Below are 18,386 nucleotides of genomic sequence, written 5' to 3' on the forward strand. Positions count from 1 at the left end.
GCATGTGGCAGCTCCACATTCCTTATTGTCCTCCCAAGCTCACCCATTGGCTACAGACTGTGAGAAACTCCAACAAGCCCAAGACACACACTTTCATATGGAGATTTGGGACTATATATAGGAGAGGTGAAGCCAGTAGAAATAACTCTACACAGAGACCTCTACAGCACAGGGATCCAGCCATGGATCCTACAATCACTTCAGCAATGATCTACTATAAGGACCACCTGACTGACCAAAAAGGTAAATTGAAGATTCAAATTTAAGGACCATTATTCAGTTTGATTAGATTGATTATTTGCTTCAATAATACCATATTCCAGAACAACGCTTTTAATGACACTCCTCCTCTTCTCGCAACTAAGAAAGACAGTGGTGGGGAAGTTATTCAGAGATCGTATCAACAGCAGCATTGAGCGGCTCAAGTCTCTCCTGGGTCCAGAGATCCTCAATCAGCAAAACAACTTCAAGTTGGAGAAAGCAGACATCCTGGAAATGAGTTTGCTTCCTGAGAGGACGGCAACACATCCAGCGACTGAGCTCCTCCTCATGCTCAGCACCTGTCAATCAGGGTTACTCCAGATGTGTCCAAGAGATTGTACACTTCTTGTCCAAGGATGAGGTGAAGACACATCCCAGAGAAGACTGCTGAGCCACTTCCAGATACTTCAGCCATCCTCTGATAAGAACAGAAGGGAGAGTGACCTGCCTCAGGCAACAGCAAAGAGAAGAGTCCAGTCAGCAGCGTCCATTGAAGGCCCTGGTAGAGTCCTACAGACTGGAGCTCCACTCATAGAGAAAACCTATGGATCACGTTGGTCTAAGAATAATGGCATTATTGTCATGGACACGAATGAGAATAGGAAGAGATCTTCTTTATCTTCTGCTCATGCAGGAGTTTCTAAAAGTCTTGCTCTGATTGAGACGGTTCATTTCAGTTTTACTGAAGAAGTTTTTCTAAGAAAATGATCCATACTATGAAAACTACATTTTTGTAGTGTGATGGTTTTATATAATGAATAACCTTTATGTTTTCTAAAGTGTGTTGATTATGTTGAATGGTTGTTCATGAGCAACATCAACTTTAAAAGTCCTCTATGACTTTTACACAAACCTTTGGTGATTGTCTAATGATCTGTTTTAAGGTCAAATCTTAGAGAATAAGCAATTGTTTCCACTACATTTGTGTACTGATATAGTTTTATTTACATTGTATTGAGCATCTTATATGAAACATGTATTAGTTATCCATTTGATAATGATGGACCTAAGCTACAGCATCAATGTTCCTCCATGATGATTATTTACCCAAGCTGGGTATTATACCTGTAATTATCACTCTGTGATAAGCAATACTCTGATTTAAGATCAAACTTGTCAATTTTATTTCATGATGTTTTGTGATATGATAAAACATGATAAAACATTACCCGAATGTGTCTTTTGCAGATTGATGAAAGCTGTCTCCAAACTCTTGTTTATTATCAACAATCCAGCGTGTCTTTTGTAAAGACAGTAAATGCAGCCTATATCCCCCATACTATTGTCTAGCAGCCCATACTCTGTCAGAGTAAGACTTGGAGATTTATCCAAGTTCTGTTAGTGATGTTTAATGCACAACTCATTGAGTACATTTTTTATAAATACAAAGTCAACCAAATTAAATACTTTTTCTTGTTCTTTACTTAGTTACATTTTCTCATCTGTAATATTAAAGCCTATATTTCAGTTCGATAATGTGTAGGCTTGGGCCTAAAAGTGAAATGCTTACAAATTACAGTGGTGGGAAAAAGTATTTTATTGTCATACAAGAGTACATGTAAAAAGTCCAAGTAAATGCAAATTCCTTATATTAAGCAAATATTATCTGCACGATTCTTAAAAAAAATAATATTTACAGACCGATAGGGCACACTCCAATACGCAGACATAATTTACAAACGCAGGATTTGTGTTTAGTAAGTCTGCCAGATCAGACGCAGTAGGGCTGACAAATCGTTATATTAATATGTGAATGGATTGCACCATACTGCTGTCCTGTCTGAGCATTCGAAATATAACGAGTTTTTGGGTGTCAGTGATAATGTATGGGAGTAAAAAATACATATTTTCTTTAGGAATTTATGCCAAAATAAAAGTTGTAAAAATATATAAATAGTAAAGTACAGATATCCCAAAAGTAGTACTTAAACGTATTTGTACTTACTTACTGTACACCACTGTGTGCTGGAGGTTTACGATGATATAATAATGATTTTTGTTGCTCATCAAATGCATACCAAATAGTTTCACAAGTGTTCACCTATGTGTAGGCCTACAGCAAATATCACATAAGACCAGAGATTTCCTAAAGCAAATATCACAGAAGTTCAGGGCCATGTTCAGTTGCCAAACGTTATTGACTGTTGCAGATATAAATGCCATGGATAGAGCCAATGTGATTCCGTATTCTACATTTCAGAGGCATCTGAATGTTCCAAAACGTTGCGTCCTGCTAAACGCAGGATAGGCAACTGTGTCATCGACTGACAAATTGCTATAACATATTATGTGGCTAGCTAAAACTTAAAATGCCTATCTGGGCGTTGTATGATCGGTCAGGCATCAGCAACGTCTAAACTCTGGAACGCAGTCTTTTCCATCGAGGAATTTTCGATTTTTCATAGCAACCTGAACATCATTGCGCAACACGTCTGCTGCAATGGGCACACACCTCTGCTTAGGTAGTTGCTTCGCTTGCCAGATTGCCTGGATATGTATTTTAAGTATGATCTAACCACCTTATAGCAATGATGACACAGTCGATGATAGGTCGCATACCCCTGCACAGATTTAGCATGCACCAACCAACGTTCGGGAACCATATTGCTATATCATATGCCGTGGTTAGCTGAAACGTAAAATACTTATCCAGGCGTTGTATGACCTGGTATGCGCCAGCAAAGCCTGTGCAGAGGAATGTGCCCATTGGTTGATGCATGCAACGTCTGAGCAGAGGAACACGACCAATGAGGGGATTTGATTCATCTGGGCCCGGCGCCCGGTTAGGGACTGTGAAAGTTGAATGCATTCGAATTGGAAACTGGCTAAATCCAGGGAGTGAGCCAGGTGTCCTAGTGGAGTAATCAAATCAAATCAAATGTATTTATATAGCCCTTCGTATATCAGCTGACCGGAAGGTTGCAAGTTCAAATCCCCGAGCTGACAAGGTACAAATCTGTCGTTCTGCCCCTGAACAGGCAGTTAACCCACTGTTCCCAGGCCGTCATTGAAAATAAGAATTTGTTCTTATTAACTGACTTGCCTGGTAAAATAAAGGTAAAATAAAAAAATAAAATAAAATATCTCAAAGTGTTGTACAGAAACCCAGCCTAAAACCCCAAACAGCAAGCAATGCAGGTGTAGAAGCACGGTGGCTAGGAAAAACTCCCTAGAAAGGCCAAAACCTAGGAAGAAACCTAGAGAGGAACCAGGCTATGTGGGGTGGCCAGTCCTCTTCTGGCTGTGCCGGGTGGAGATTATAACAGAACATGGCCAAGATGTTCAAATGTTCATAAATGACCAGCATGGTCAAATAATAATAAGGCAGAACAGTTGAAACTGGAGCAGCAGCACGGCCAGGTGGACAGCAAGGAGTCATCATGTCAGGTAGTCCCGAGGCATGGTCCTAGGTCTCAGGTCCTCCGAGAGAGAGAAAGAGAGAGAGAAAGAGAGAATTAGAAAGAGCATACTTAAATTAACACAGGACACCGGATAGGACAGGAGAAGTACTCCAGATATAACATACTGACCCTAGCCCCCCGACACAAACTACGGCAGCATAAATACTGGAGGCTGAGACAGGAGGGGTCAAGAGACACTGTGGCCCCATCTGAGGACACCCCCGGACAGGGCCAAACAGGAATAACGAGTAATGAGTGGGATTCTAATTTTTAACATGCAAACGCAAATGTTTTTTCTATATATAAATGCTTTATATACCTTCACAATGAAAACTATTTTGAAAAATCGAAAATGTTTTATGGGAAAGATATGTACGTTTCTGGACGGAGCACTATTTATTGTCCTGACGCATCACAGTGGATATTCGGATTATGCGTCACCCTGTCACTCAACCATTTTAACTTTTTTTCTATTTTTATATAGGGACATAAAACTAAAACTTTTTTACTGAGGGGTCTAAACACCATTTTGCCGCCTGGTGGAGCCGGGCTATGGACGATTCACCATGCTGCCTAGTTGACAACATGACCGAGCTGTGGTCAAGTGGGTCATGTCAGCCAGGCTACGAGTGGCGCAGAACAGCATTCGATTGAGACAGGCGCTCATCCTGCCCGTTCACGTCACGGGCTATCGTCAGTGTGCCCCGCGGCTCAGCGTAATCGAATCCGCCCAATGTCTACTTCCAAGATGGCGGCGGGATGTGAAAGAGTGGACAGTAGTCACAGCATGGATAAAAGCATAACTCTTCCACCCGACGAGATCTTCAGGAATTTGGAAAATGCAAAGAGGTTCGCAATAGACATAGGTAACGTTATACACTAAGTTGCATTTATCTATCACTACTTGAATATATTCAGTTGGCTTCTTACTTTGACAACACACACAGCCAGGCATTCACGAGAGGTTAGCAAGCAGCGACGTGTTGTCGTTCTGTCTGGCTAACTAACGCTGCAGTGTTTAGATTAACTAAATTAAGTACCTGTTCCTGCGAAGTTACCTTAGCGCCACAAGCCTGCTACAGACATACATGTTATCTAGTGGCCATTACACATTTTATGGGCCAATTTAGCTGCAGTTTTCTCAACTGTCTAGCTAGTTAAGTTAGCTAATTTTTTACCACTGAGCCAAAGTGGCTGAGCTGTCAACAGTGTCTGACATGTTATTCCATGCTAACTAGGTAGTTACTACGATCAATTATCAACATTTTTTCCTCACAGGTGGATCTCTGACGAAACTCGCCTATTACTCCACTGTTCAACACAAAGTAGCGAAAGTACGGTCATTCGACCATACTGCAAAGGTAGGTGGTATACATAAACGTTGGAACACTGTCAGTACACTCAGCCTGGTGTCAGACTAGACGCAACATAGTAAATGTACAACCGGGACACCCAGAATTTGGCTACATAAGACAGATGGTTACTCAAGCGAAAGTAGGGTGGTTCGTTGGGGGTGGATTGGTGGCCATATAACAGGAACGTTTAGCAATCAATGTTCCCTCTAAGCTGCGCACATGCAAGCAGCTCCCCAGGGACTACCACGCAGAAGAGACTTCAGCCATGCAGAGAAGCACTAGATTGAACTTCACTCAACTTTCTAGAGTTTGTCTAGTTAGTTTACACTATTGTTGTTCCTTTATTGTGGGAATTGTGATCGAATCAACACAATATTAGCTACTTTAAATGCAACATAACAAAACACACTGCAAGAGATTTTGTTGTATGCAGAAGGCATTGGCGTAAGATTCTATTGCATTGACAGGCAAGACTCCGGTCCGCACTCTATGCAGACCGGTGCGCCATAAACAATCAGTGCTGCAGTAGGATCTCTGCCACTTATTTTGAACTGGACTGTTTTTACAGCATGAGCGGTTATGCACTTGTTTTGTGATCAAAGCGAGAGCTACTTATGCAACGTGTGCACATTTGTTCATATCCTTTGCTAGTTATCAAATTTTTAACAGTTATGGATAATTTGTAGTCAGCAATGGGGAAGTGGTTGCTTCCTACAAGAGCACAATACATGTGCAATTCTAGACGTCTTTGAAAAGCGAGTCAGGTAAAGAGCTTTTCTTTGTCTTAAAGGGCAAGTGTTGTATTTTGAGACGGGTTTGAATAAGCTTAGTAGTAGTATGGGAGTAATGGTGCATTTTATTTTGTTAAGTGGTTTCTTGCATCAAATAACACATTTTCAGTCACCTCCTTGTCTGAAGGAAAAGTGGATTAACAGGGTAATGTCAAGCCCTGCATGTTGTTTTTTTCAGAAGTCTCATGGAATGTAGACCTACATTGAACACCACACATTGGCTGCTACTGTAGGCTGAATGATAGAACAGCTATTTCCATGTTAAAATGTTAGGGCATTTTCTTCATTGTTTTTTGATGGTAGGCCTACATTATGATCAAATAGCCACAGTATGGGTATAACTGTTATAACTTTAACTTAAAGCTCAGTACAGCCTCAGGTGTTCACAGCAATCGCGCGCCAGAAGTTGCACAGAATTTTCACAACGTTCAATTTGGTGCTTAGCAGACCTGAAATTTACTCCGTGACAAAACAAATTAGAGCGAACATTGCGAGTTCGAAACCATGATGAGATAACTTTAGCATTTTAGCTAATTAGAAACTTTTCAACTACTTACTACTTTTTTGCTACTTTGTATCTACTTGGCAATTCCCCTAACTCTAACCTTAACCCTTTTAGTTAACCCTAACCCCTAAAAGCCGCTGCATAAATTTGCTTCAACGATAACCCCTAGCCTAGCTAACGTTAGACAGAAAATCGTAACATATCATACGACGTGTGATGATCATCCACAAATTAATACATACCATACAAAACATAACAAATCATACTAAATGTAGTGTCTTGGATTTACGTACAGAATAATACGAAATGCTCTAAAACCAGGTTGTAGCGCTGAGGTCCAATGGAGCAGAGGACATACGGTACATAAGAGCTTGGCCTTTTCCCTGTTAGATTTGCTCAACTCCTGTGTCCTCTTTCCTTTTGAAAAAGGTCAAAGATAATTGAGGAGAGGGACTGTTGATAAAAATGCGCATGTTTGAAATCTCAGACTTCAGACTGGGGAAAAATCTTTAGAATTTTTCTAGGGCTTTGATGTCAAGATCACTGATGTCATGATTAGGGTTGCACATTTTGAGGAATATTCAGAGGTGGAAACTTTCCGTGGGAATATATGGGAATTGACAGAAATGTATGCAAATTAATATTAATACCATTTTAAATGTAGAGATATTTTGCATTGGCTATATTTACCATATCATATGGAGACATAATTGCAAATGACTAAATCCTTCCAATGGAAAAATTATATAAAATGTAGTTACGAATTGAACTTTAATTGAATTTATTCTCTCATGGGATGTTTTCACTGAACAACAAAAGGGAATATAAAATGATCCCCAATGATCCATCGCGTCTCCCAAAAACGTTTTCAACATACATCTGCAAAATGATAGTCTTGACACTAAAGCTTTGGTTGTCTTTCTCTCAGGCTTCCATGTCTTCTCTCTGGACCTCTTCAATGTCCACCTCTTGAACATCAGACTGAGGCCTCATCTTCACTGTCACTTTCCAACCTTGTTGAGGATGGATTGTTGTCAGGCTCAAAAAGCCTCAAATTTGCTGGAAGGAGGCAACAGGGGAAAGAGCCTCAGATCCACAAAGTCCCTTCCACCAGGTGGCTGATGAGATATGTTGGCACGACTGCCATATTGCATCTCCATCCCAAAGTCCTTGCTTGGAAGTGTGATTCGCCAGACTGCCAAGAACCTTGCTCTCATCTAGGCCAATGTGGCGAGACATGGTAGTGGTGACACCATAGGCCTTGTTGATCTCTACACCAGACAGGATGCTCTTGCCAGCATACTTGGGGCCCAACATGTACACTGCGGCATGTATGGGCTTCAGGCAGAAGTCTTCACGCTTTTTGATGTATTTTAGAACTTCAGTTTCCTCTGCTTGGAGCAACAGTGAAGTGGGCAGGGCAGTACAGATGTCTTCTCTTACATCTGAAAGCAGACTCTAAACATTAGACCGGATGGTATTGTCTCCCTCAATCCCTGCAATGGCTACTGCTATAGGTTTCAGGCTGCTTACCACTCTCTCCCAAAATAGATCATCTAGGAGGATCCTCTTGATGGGGCTGTCCATAACGGCAAACTGTGATATGGACATTTCTTGGAGAGACTCCTTCCCCTCCAGGAGACTGTTAAACATGATGACAACACTACCTAGACAGGTGTTGCTGGGCAGCTTCAATGTTGTGCTCTTATTCTTCTCACTTTGCTTGGTGAGGTAGATTGCTGCTATAACTTGATGACCCTTCATATACCTAACCATTTATTTGGCTCTCTTTTAGAGTGTATCCATTGTTTTCAGTGCCATGATGTCCTTGAGGAGCGTATTCAATGCATGATCAGCACAGTTTTTTTATTTATTTATTTTATTTTACCTTTATTTAACCAGGTAGACCAGTTGAGAACAAGTTCTCATTTGCAACTGCGACCTGACCAAGATAAAGCATAGCAGTGTGAACAGACAACAACACAGTTACACATGGAGTAAACAATTAACAAGTCAATAACACAGTAGAAAAAAATATAAAAAAAGAGAGTCTATATACATTGTGTGCAAAAGGCATGAGGAGGTAGGCGAATAATAGCAATTTTGCAGATTAACACTGGAGTGATAAATGATCAGATGGTCATGTACAGGTAGAGATATTGGTGTGCAAAAGAGCAGAAAAGTAAATAAATATAAACAGTATGGGGAAGAGGTAGGTACAATTGGGTGGGCTATTTACCGATAGACTATGTACAGCTGCAGCGATCGGTTAGCTGCTCGGATAGCAGATGTTTGAAGTTGGTGAGGGAGATAAGTCTCCAACTTCAGCGTTTTTTTTGTGTTTTTTTTTGCAATTCGTTCCAGTCACAGGCAGCAGAGAACTGGAACGAAAGGCGGCCAAATGAGGTGTTGGCTTTAGGGATGATCAGTGAGATACACCTGCTGGAGCGGATGCTACGGGTGGGTGTTGCCATCATGACCAGTGAACTGAGATAAGGCGGAGCTTTACCTAGCATGGACTTGGAGATGACCTGGAGCCAGTGGGCCTGGCGACAAATATGTAGCGAGGGCCAGCCGACTAGAGCATACAGGTCGCAGTGGTGGGTGGTATAAGGTGCTTTAGTAACAAAACGGATGGCACTGTGATAAACTGCATCCAGTTTGCTGAGTAGATTATTGGAAGCCATTTTGTAAATGACGTCGCCGAAGTCGAGGATCGGTAGGATAGTCAGTTTTACTAGGGTAAGTTTGGCGGCGTGAGTGAAGGAGGCTTTGTTGCGGAATAGAAAGCCGACTAGATTTGATTTTAGTTTGGAGATGTTTGATATGAGTCTGGAGGGAGAGTTTACAGTCTAGCCAGACACCTAGATACTTATAGATGTCCACATATTCTAGGTCGGAACCATCCAGGTTGGTGATGCTAGTCGGGCGTGCGGGTGCCGGCAGCGAACGGTTGAAAAGCATGCATTTGGTTTTACTAGCGTTTAAGAGCAGTTGGATTTCACGGAAGGAGTGTTGTATGGCATTGAAGCTCGTTTGGAGGTTAGATAGCACCGTGTCCAAGGACGGGCCGGAAGTATACAGAATGGTGTCGTCTGCATAGAGGTGGATCAGGGAATCGCCCGCAGCAAGAGCAACATCATTGATATATATACAGAGAAAAGAGTCGGCCCGAGAAGTGAACCCTGTGGCACCCCCATAGAGACGGCCAGAGGACCGGACAGCATGCCCTCCGATTTGACACACTGAACTCTGTCTGCAAAGTAGTTGGTGAACCAGGCAAGGCAGTCATCAGAAAAACCGAGGCTACTGAGTCTGCCGATAAGAATATGGTGATTGACGGAGTCGAAAGCCTTGGCAAGGTCGATGAAGACGGCTGCACAGTACTGTCTTTTATCGATGGCGGTTATGATATCGTTTAGTACCTTGAGCGTGGCTGAGGTGCACCCGTGACCAGCTCGGAAACCAGATTGCACAGCGGAGAAGGTACGGTGTGATTCGAGATGGTCAGTGACCTGTTTGTTGACTTGGCTTTCGAAGACCTTAGATAGGCAGGGCAGGATGGATATAGGTCTGTAACAGTTTGGGTCCAGGGTGTCTCCCCCTTTGAAGAGTGGGATGACTGCGGCAGCTTTCCAATCCTTGGGGATCTCAGACGATATGAAAGAGAGGTTGAACAGGCTGGTAATAGGGGTTGCGACAATTGCGGCGGATAGTTTCAGGCAGTCCGCCACAGGATGTTTTTGTGCTGGTCGAGGGCAGTCAGGTCTGGAGTGAACCAAGGGCTATATCTGTTCTTAGTTCTGCATTTTTTGAACGGAGCATGCTTATCTAAAATGGTGAGTAATTTACTTTTAAAGAATGACCAGGCATCCTCAACTGACGGGATGAGGTCAATGTCCTTCCAGGATACCCGGGCCAGGTCGATTACAAAGGCCTGCTCACAGAAGTGTTTTAGGGAGCGTTTGACAGTGATGAGGTGTAGTCATTTGACTGCGGATCCGTAGCGGATGCAGGCAATGAGGCAGTGATCGCTGAGATCCTGGTTGAAGACAGCGGAGGTGTATTTGGAGGGCCAGTTGGTCAGGATGACGTCTATGAGGGTGCCCTTGTTTACAGATTTAGGGTTGTACCTGGTGGGTTCCTTGATGATTTGTGTGAGATTGAGGGCATCTAGCTTAGATTGTAGGACTGCCGGGGTGTTAAGCATATCCCAGTTAAAGTCACCTAACAAAACAAACTCTGAAGCTAGATGGGGTGCAATAAATTCACAAATGGTGTCCAGGGCACAGCTGGGAGCTAAGGGGGGTCGGTAGCAGGCGGCAACAGTGAGAGACTTATTTCTGGAGAGAGTAATTTTCAAAATTAGTAGTTCGAACTGTTTGGGTATGGACCTGGAAAGTATGACATTACTTTGCAGGCTATCTCTGCAGTAGACTGCAACTCCTCCCCCTTTGGCAGTTCTATCTTGACGGAAAATGTTATAGTTGGGTATGGAAATCTCAGAATTTTTGGTGGCCTTCCTCAGCCAGGATTCAGACACGGCAAGGACATCAGGGTTAGCAGAGTGTGCTAAAGCAGTGAGTAAAACAAACTTAGGGAGGAGGCTTCTGATGTTGACATGCATGAAACCAAGGCTTTTTCGATCACAGAAGTCAACAAATGAGGGTGCCTGGGGACATGCAGGGCCTGAGTTTACCTCCACATCACCCGCGGAGCAGAGGAGGAGTAGTATGAGGGTGTGGCTAAAGGCTATCAAAACTGATCGCCTAGAGCGTTGGGGACAAAGAATACAAGGAGCAGATTTTTGGGCATGGTAGAGTATATTCAGGGCATAATGCGCAGACAAGGGGTATGGTGGGGTGTGGGTACAGCGGAGGTAAGCCCAGACACTGGGTGATGATAAGAGAGGTTGTATCTCTGGACATGCTGGTTGTAATGGGTGAGGTCACCGCCTGTGTGGGAGGTTGGACAAAGGAGGTATCAGGGGTATGAAGAGTGGAACTAGGGGCTGCATTGTAAACTAAAACAATGATAACTAACCTGAACAACAGTATACAAGGCATATTGACATTTGAGAGAGACATACAGCGAGGCATACAGTAATCCCAGGTGTTGATTGGGATAGCTAGCTAAACCAGTAGGTGAGACAACAACAGCTAATCAGTTAGCACAACAACAGCGGGTAAAATGGCGTTGACTGGGCAGAGAGAGTCTGATTAACTACACACAGAGCCTGAGTGCGGCTGGGGCCGACAGATAAAACATAAACAAACAGAATGGAGTACCGTGATTAATGGACAGTGCAGCAGGCATCAGCTATGTAGCCAAGTGATCAGTGTCCAGGGGGCAGCGGTGGATGGGACAGGGAAGCTAGACTGGCGAGTATTATCCAGGCTAAAATAATTTTAAAAAATTAAAAAACTGGCTGGCTGTGCTGAAGGTAAAATCCGCTAGCAGTGGCTAACAATGACTAAATAGCTTGTAGCTAGTTAGCTGGTTAGCTTCTGGAGGTTCTTGAATGTGTTCTAAGAATTAAAAATAATAGCGATTCCGTATCACATTGGGTGAGGCAGGTTACCGGAAGGTATAATCGAATTAAAAATCGAAAAGAGATTGAAAGTAAATATGGGTCCAGTGAGTGGATGGGCTGGCTGGGGATGCGGCGATTCAGACAGTTAGCAGGCCTGTGCTAACAGTTAGTAGGCCGGGGCTAAACAAGCTAGCAGTTAGCAGGCCGAATTAGCAAGCAGATAGCAAGGGCTAGAAAGTTAGCCTTTGGGGACATCGCGATGGGGGTTACATCTGTTTATGCCTCTTCATGCGGTGACATCGATAGACCGGTCGTGGGTCCGGATTTTGTTGCCCAGGAGTATGCTTCGGTGGTAGCACAGGAGCTCTGGCCGGGCTCGCTTCAAGCTAAGTGGATGGAAACGCTAGCCAGGAGTAGTCATCCAGGGTTGCGGTTAGCTAGTTAGCTAGTTGTGAAAATCCAGATGAAAAAGTTCCGTTTACGGTGGGAATCCGGGGATAAAAATAATAGGTCCGTTATGCTCTGGTTAGAGTCGTGTTGTTCGAACTGGCGAGAGCTTTCCGAGCTAAAGGTTAGCTGATGACCGCTAGCAATGGTTTGCTGACTGATAGCTGGTAGTTAGCTGGCTAGCTTCAGTTGAGGGGTTCCGGATCTGAAGTAAATATAAATACTTTAGAAAAAAAGCAGATCCACGCTTCATTGGGTGAGGAGGGTTGCAGGAGAGTATTTAGATGTTGAGGTTTAGAAAAATGTTGTAAAAGATATGCGAAGAAAAATACGTCAATGGGTGTGATGTGAGGGTAGGACTCCTCCACCTTAGACCAAGCAACCTTCATGTTTGCTGCATTGTCTGTCACCAGTGCATATATCTTCTGTGGTCCGTCATTGATGACTGCCTTGAGCACATCTGCAATGTAGAGACCGGTGTGTCTGTTGTCCCTTGTGGCTGTGCTCTTGTTGAATACTGGTTGAGGGGTGGAGATGATGTAGTTAACTATTCCTTGATAATTCAACCACCCATCAAAGATGATTGCAAGTCTGCTTTGTCTATGATTTTCTTGACCTTCACTTGAACTCTGCATCCAGCAATTGAGTAGATAAATCATGTCTGGTTGTAGGGGTGTATGCTGGGCGAAGAACATTCAGAAATCTCTTCCAATGCACATTGCCTGTGAGCATCAGAGGTTAACCAGTTGCATACACAGCTCGAGCAAGACATTCATCAGCATTTCTCTACGTTCCTCCATTGAGTCAAAAAAACAAATGATTCCAGGATAACCATGAGCTGTCGATAAGGTGTCTGATTCATCATTTTCACCTCGAGTAGAGGGAGAATTGTCAGAGGTTGCTTGTTGTGAGCGCTGAGGGAACTTTATGCACTTGGCCAGATGATTCTGCATTTTTGTTGCATTCTTCACATGATTTGGCACAGTATTTTTTTTAAATGAATTTAAGCAATATTCCCCAAAGCCCTGGAATTAACTTCCAATGAATAATATCTGGGAAGAATTCTGAAAATATACCAGAAATTTCCAACCCTTTGCAACCCTAGTCATGATTTGACCTCGTTCCCAGTTATCTTGAAACTACCATAACGCTCCAATCGCGTGACATCAGGCAAATTACATTTACTGGGTGGAATCCCAAAATAAATATACAAAGTGATAAAAACACTTAATAGATAAAGGTTAAGTAGAATATGTTTTTAAAATGTTTGCCTGCTCGTCGAACATCTCATTCCAAAATCATGGGCATTAATATGGAGTTGGTCTCTCCTATGGTGCTATAACAGCCTCCACTCTTCTGGGAAGGCTTTCCTCTAGATGTTGGAACATTGCTGCGGGGACTTGTTTCCATTCAGCCACAAGCATTAGTGAGGTCGGGCACTGATGTTTGATGATTTGGCCTGGCTCACAGTCGGTGTTCCAATTCATCCCAAAGGCGTTCGATGTGGTTGAGGTCAGGGCTCTGTGCAGGCCAGTCAAGTTCTTCCACATCGACGGGGGAATTGTCATGCTGAAACAGGAAAGGGCCTTCCCCAAACTGTTGCTTCAAAGTTGGAAGCAAGATTTCCCTTCACTGAATCTACAGGGCCTAGCCCGTACCATGAAAAAGCCCCAGGCCATTATTCCTCCTGCACCAAACTTTAGTTGGCACTATGCATTGGGGCAGGTAGTGTATTCCTGGCATCTGCCAAACACAGATTCCTACTTCAGACTGCCAGATGGTGAAGCCTGATTCATCACTCCAGACAAATATTTCCACTGCTCCAGAGTCCAATGGCGGCGTGCTTTACACAAAAGCCAGCCGATGCTTGGCATTGTGCATGGTGATCTTAGCTTGTGTGTGGCTGCTTGGCCATGGAAACCCCTTTCATGAAGCTCCAGATGAACAATTTGTGTTGACGTTGCTTCCAGAGGCACTTTGGAACTTGGTAGTTAGTGTTGCAATCGAGGACAGATGATTTTTACGTGCTACACACTTCAGCCCTCCGTAGTCTCATTCTGTGAGCTTGTGTGGCCTACTAATTCGTGGCTTAGCCATAGTTGCTCCTAGACATTTCTATTTCACAATAACAACACTTATAGTTGATCGGGGCAGCTCTAGCAGGGCTTTCCTTTGTTGGAAAGGTGGCATCATATGACGGTGCCACGTTGAAAGTTACTGAACTTTTCAGTAAGGCCTTAATACTGCCAATGTCTGTCTATGGAGATTGCATGGCTGTGTGCTCAGTTTTATACGCCTGTCAGCAACGGGTTTGGCTGAAATAGTCTAATCCACAAATTTGAAGGGGTCTCCACTTGTGCATCTTTCATATCAGCAAGAAATTGTTTTCTAAAAAGAAAATGTTAAATTACTCTGACAGAGTTCCTCTCTGGAGCTGGGAGAAACTTCCAGAAGGACAACCATCTATGCACACTTCACCAATCAGGCCTTTATGGTTGAGTGGCCAGACTGAAGCCACTCCTCAGTAAAAGGCACATGATAGCCCACTTGGAGTTTGCCAAAAGACACCTAAATACTCTGACCATGAGAAACAAGATTATATGGTCTGATGGAACCAAGATTTATCTCTTTGGTCTGAATGCCAAGCATCATGTCTGAAGAAACCTGGCACCATCCCTACAGTGAAGCATGGTGGTGGCAGCATCAGGCTGTGGGGATGTTTTTCAGTGGCAGGGACTGGGAGACTAGTCAGGATCGAGGGAAAGTTAACAGAGCAAAGTACCGAGATCCTTGATATAAAAACCTGTTTTAGAACACTCAGGACCTCACACTGGGGTGAAGGTTCACCTTCCAACAGGACAACAACCCTTAGCACACAGCCAAGACAATGCAGGAGTGGCTTCAATATCCTTGAGTGGCCCAGCCAGAGGCCGGACTTGAACCCAATCGAACGTCTCTGGAGAGACCTGAACATCGCTATACAGCGACGCTCCACATCCAACCTGACAGAGCTTGAGAGGATCATCGGAGAAGAATGGAAAAAAACTCCCCAAATACAGTTGTCAAGCATGAAACGTCATACACAAGAAGAATCGGGGCTGTAATCGCTGCCAAAGGTGCTTCTACAAAGTACTGAGTAAAGGTTCAGAGTACTTATGTAAATGTGAAATTTCAGTTTTTGTAATAAATTTGCAAAATATTCTGAACCTGTTTTTGCTTTGTCATTATGGGATATTGTGTGGAGATTGACGCAGGAAAAAAACTATTGAATCCATGTTAGAATAAGGCTGTAGTGTAACAAAGTGGAAAAAGTCAAAGGGTCTGAATACTTTCCATATGCAGTGTAGAGTGTAAATTTATTTTGCAATGCTCGCGCACGCACGCGGGTGGTGTGGTCTCTTTTTTTTTATCTGAAAGATGTTTTTCTCGCTGATAAAAGTTAACGGCCATATGTTTCAAAAGTCATATTGCAAGGGAGGATTATCGAGGTTTCTAAACGTTAAATCACAGCATCGGGATTGTAGATGACATGAGCCAGTCGTTGGCGACTCTAATCACTGAAAACTTTAGGGTGAAGGCAGAATGCCTCCTAGAGTTTGAGAGCTAGATACACTTGTGCTTCCTCGCCAAAATGAGGCTATCGAGGAGTGGAGTATCATCTTCCGTGTGCTATTAACGAATTGACACCACTCGACCACTTATCGGTTTCCGGGTGGAGGAGAGAGGACGGAGGACAGACTTGCCAAAATGAGACCCCCCCCCCCCCTGTGTCCAACTATTTCAGCCATTTACGCAGCAACAATAACATCAATGTCAGTGCTCAATGAGGGGATAAAGGGATTTGCTGCCAAAGTGCTCAGCTATGAAGTGTTATTACAGTGTTTAGGCCTGGTTGACTAAGCGGACTGAACTGTGTTTCTTGTCTGAGGTCTCTGATGGGTCTACCTGATAAAAAAATGTGTGTGTAGCTACAGAAACATAATCTAATCAAGCTTGTTTTAGTTGGAGAGAAGCCATTAGAGGATTGCTTCAGTGTGTGTTTTGTGGTAGACTCATATTGGCTACCGATTTCATGATCTAGGGCATCAAGAAGTAGGGATGCGCGCTATTATGTTTTTGGCCGATTCCGATATTTCCCTCGCCAAAAAAAACGATACTGATATTAAAAATGTTTGCGTCCTTTTTAAGTATTCTAGTACAGTTAGTTGAAAAACACACACACACTGACCAAAAAGTTATTTTGTTGGCATTTACACATGTCCCAATTACCAGTAAAACATAATCAAAACCTATTTCTTTCACTTGTGCTGTTTTGTTTCATCATGCATATCAAGCAGTGAAGGTTTCACGTAAACTCTGTTTCTTGTCTGCATCGAAGTAGCTGTCCTTGTACCTAGCATTGAGCATGGTGTGACACAGTAGAGGTTCAGAGAATTCCACCGAATCGCTTGTTCACAGCCTCTAGTAGAGTACTTTTCCAAGTTAACCCGATGGTCTGTTAACATTTTTGTTGAGCAGGCGTTTCAATGCCATGACAGGGTATCACGTCTGCTGCAGACACAGTTGAGCTTATTTCTCGAGTCAGTAGTTCGAATGGAGCTAGGCGAGTTTTTCAAACACGTTCTCAAATGCCATTGAAATGGCAGCAGCGGTATGAGAACGAGCATATTCTTGAGCATGCAATACAGCTTTAGTCAGTAGGAAATCCTCATAGAACAAATGTGCTGTTAGACTCATAATGCTCATGGCGCTGACATCACTGGTCCAAATGTCAGTCGTGAAGCTAATAGCAGTAATGCCCATTAGAGGTCGACCGATTATGATTTTTCAACACCAATACCGATTTTTGGAGGACCAAAAAAGCCGATACCGTCTAATCGGGCGATTTTAAAAATTATTTTTTTATTACATTTTTTATATATATATATTTATTATTATTATTATTTGTAATAATGACAATTACAACAATACTGAATGAACATTTATTTTAACTTAATATAATACATCAATAAAATCAATTTAGCCTCAAGTAAATAATATAACATGTTCAATTTGGTTTAAATAATGCAAAAACAAAGTGTTGGAGAATAAAGTAAAAGTGCAATATGTGTTATGTAAGAAAGCTAACGTTTCAGTTCCTTGCTCAGAACATGAGTCTTCAATATTCCCAGGTAAGAAGTTAAGGTTGTAGTTCCCTCTACCATTTTGTATTTCATTAACCTTTGACTATTGGATGCTCTTATAGGCACTTTAGTATTGCCAGTGTAACAGAATAGTTTCCATCCCTCTCCTCGCTCCTCCCTGGGCTCGAACCAGGAACACAACGACAACAGCCACCCTCGAAACAGCGTTACCCATGCAGAGCAAGGGAAACAACCACTGCAAGGCTCAGAGCGAGTGACGTTTGAAACTCTATTAGCGTGCGCTAACTAGCTAGCCATTTCACTTCGGTTACACCAGCCTCATCTCGGGAGTTGATAGGCTTGAAGTCATAAACAGTGCAATGCTTGACGCACAACGAAGAGCTGCTGGCAAAACAGTCCGATTATATGCAACTCAGGACACGCAAGATAATATCTAGTAATATCATCAACCATGTGTAGTTAACTAGTGATTATGACTTGTTTTTTATAAGATAAGTTTAATGCTAGCTAGCAACTTACCTTGGCTTACTGCAGTCGTGTAACAGGCAGTCTCCTTGTGGAGTGCAACGAGAGCGAGGCAGGTCGTTGTTGCGTTGGACTAGTTAACTGTAAATCGGCCCTAATTAATCAAGTAGCTCATGGATGGTGTGTAACTCCAGTAGGGCAGCATCTGAAAATGGCGCCTACTTGGTAGGGCGTGCCAGTGCTCGATCCAGTTGGGGAAAGCCAACATCATACACAACAGAGAGCGGTTGATTGTCAAGGGCAATGAATTCCATTATCTTGGCTTTAATGGACTTCCCCTTTGTTGTCTCGCTGAAATATTCTTACTTTTTCAAATGACTGCTTGACTTGTTGACTGTTCGATCCACACAACATACATTGTGGGCTAGGTTAGGAATGCTGTGTTGCACATGTAGCGCTATATTTGTCATGGCGTCAGTCATTA

At 43.0% G+C, this 18,386-nt stretch overlaps 1 protein-coding gene across 1 annotated transcript in view; it reads left to right on the top strand.

The window, feature by feature from the left end:
- Positions 1 to 4,395: 4,395 nt before the first annotated feature.
- The window catches only part of LOC135542032 (4'-phosphopantetheine phosphatase-like), a 32,519-nt gene continuing 18,528 nt past the window's right edge, over positions 4,396 to 18,386 (top strand). The window contains exons 1-2 of the mRNA XM_064968614.1: positions 4,396 to 4,528; positions 4,941 to 5,023. Of these exons, the coding sequence (XP_064824686.1) occupies positions 4,396 to 4,528; positions 4,941 to 5,023 (216 nt within the window). The remainder of the gene's footprint in view (positions 4,529 to 4,940; positions 5,024 to 18,386) is intronic.

This window comes from Oncorhynchus masou, chromosome 6 (genome assembly GCF_036934945.1).
Source record: "Oncorhynchus masou masou isolate Uvic2021 chromosome 6, UVic_Omas_1.1, whole genome shotgun sequence".
NCBI classification, from domain to species: domain Eukaryota; kingdom Metazoa; phylum Chordata; class Actinopteri; order Salmoniformes; family Salmonidae; genus Oncorhynchus; species Oncorhynchus masou.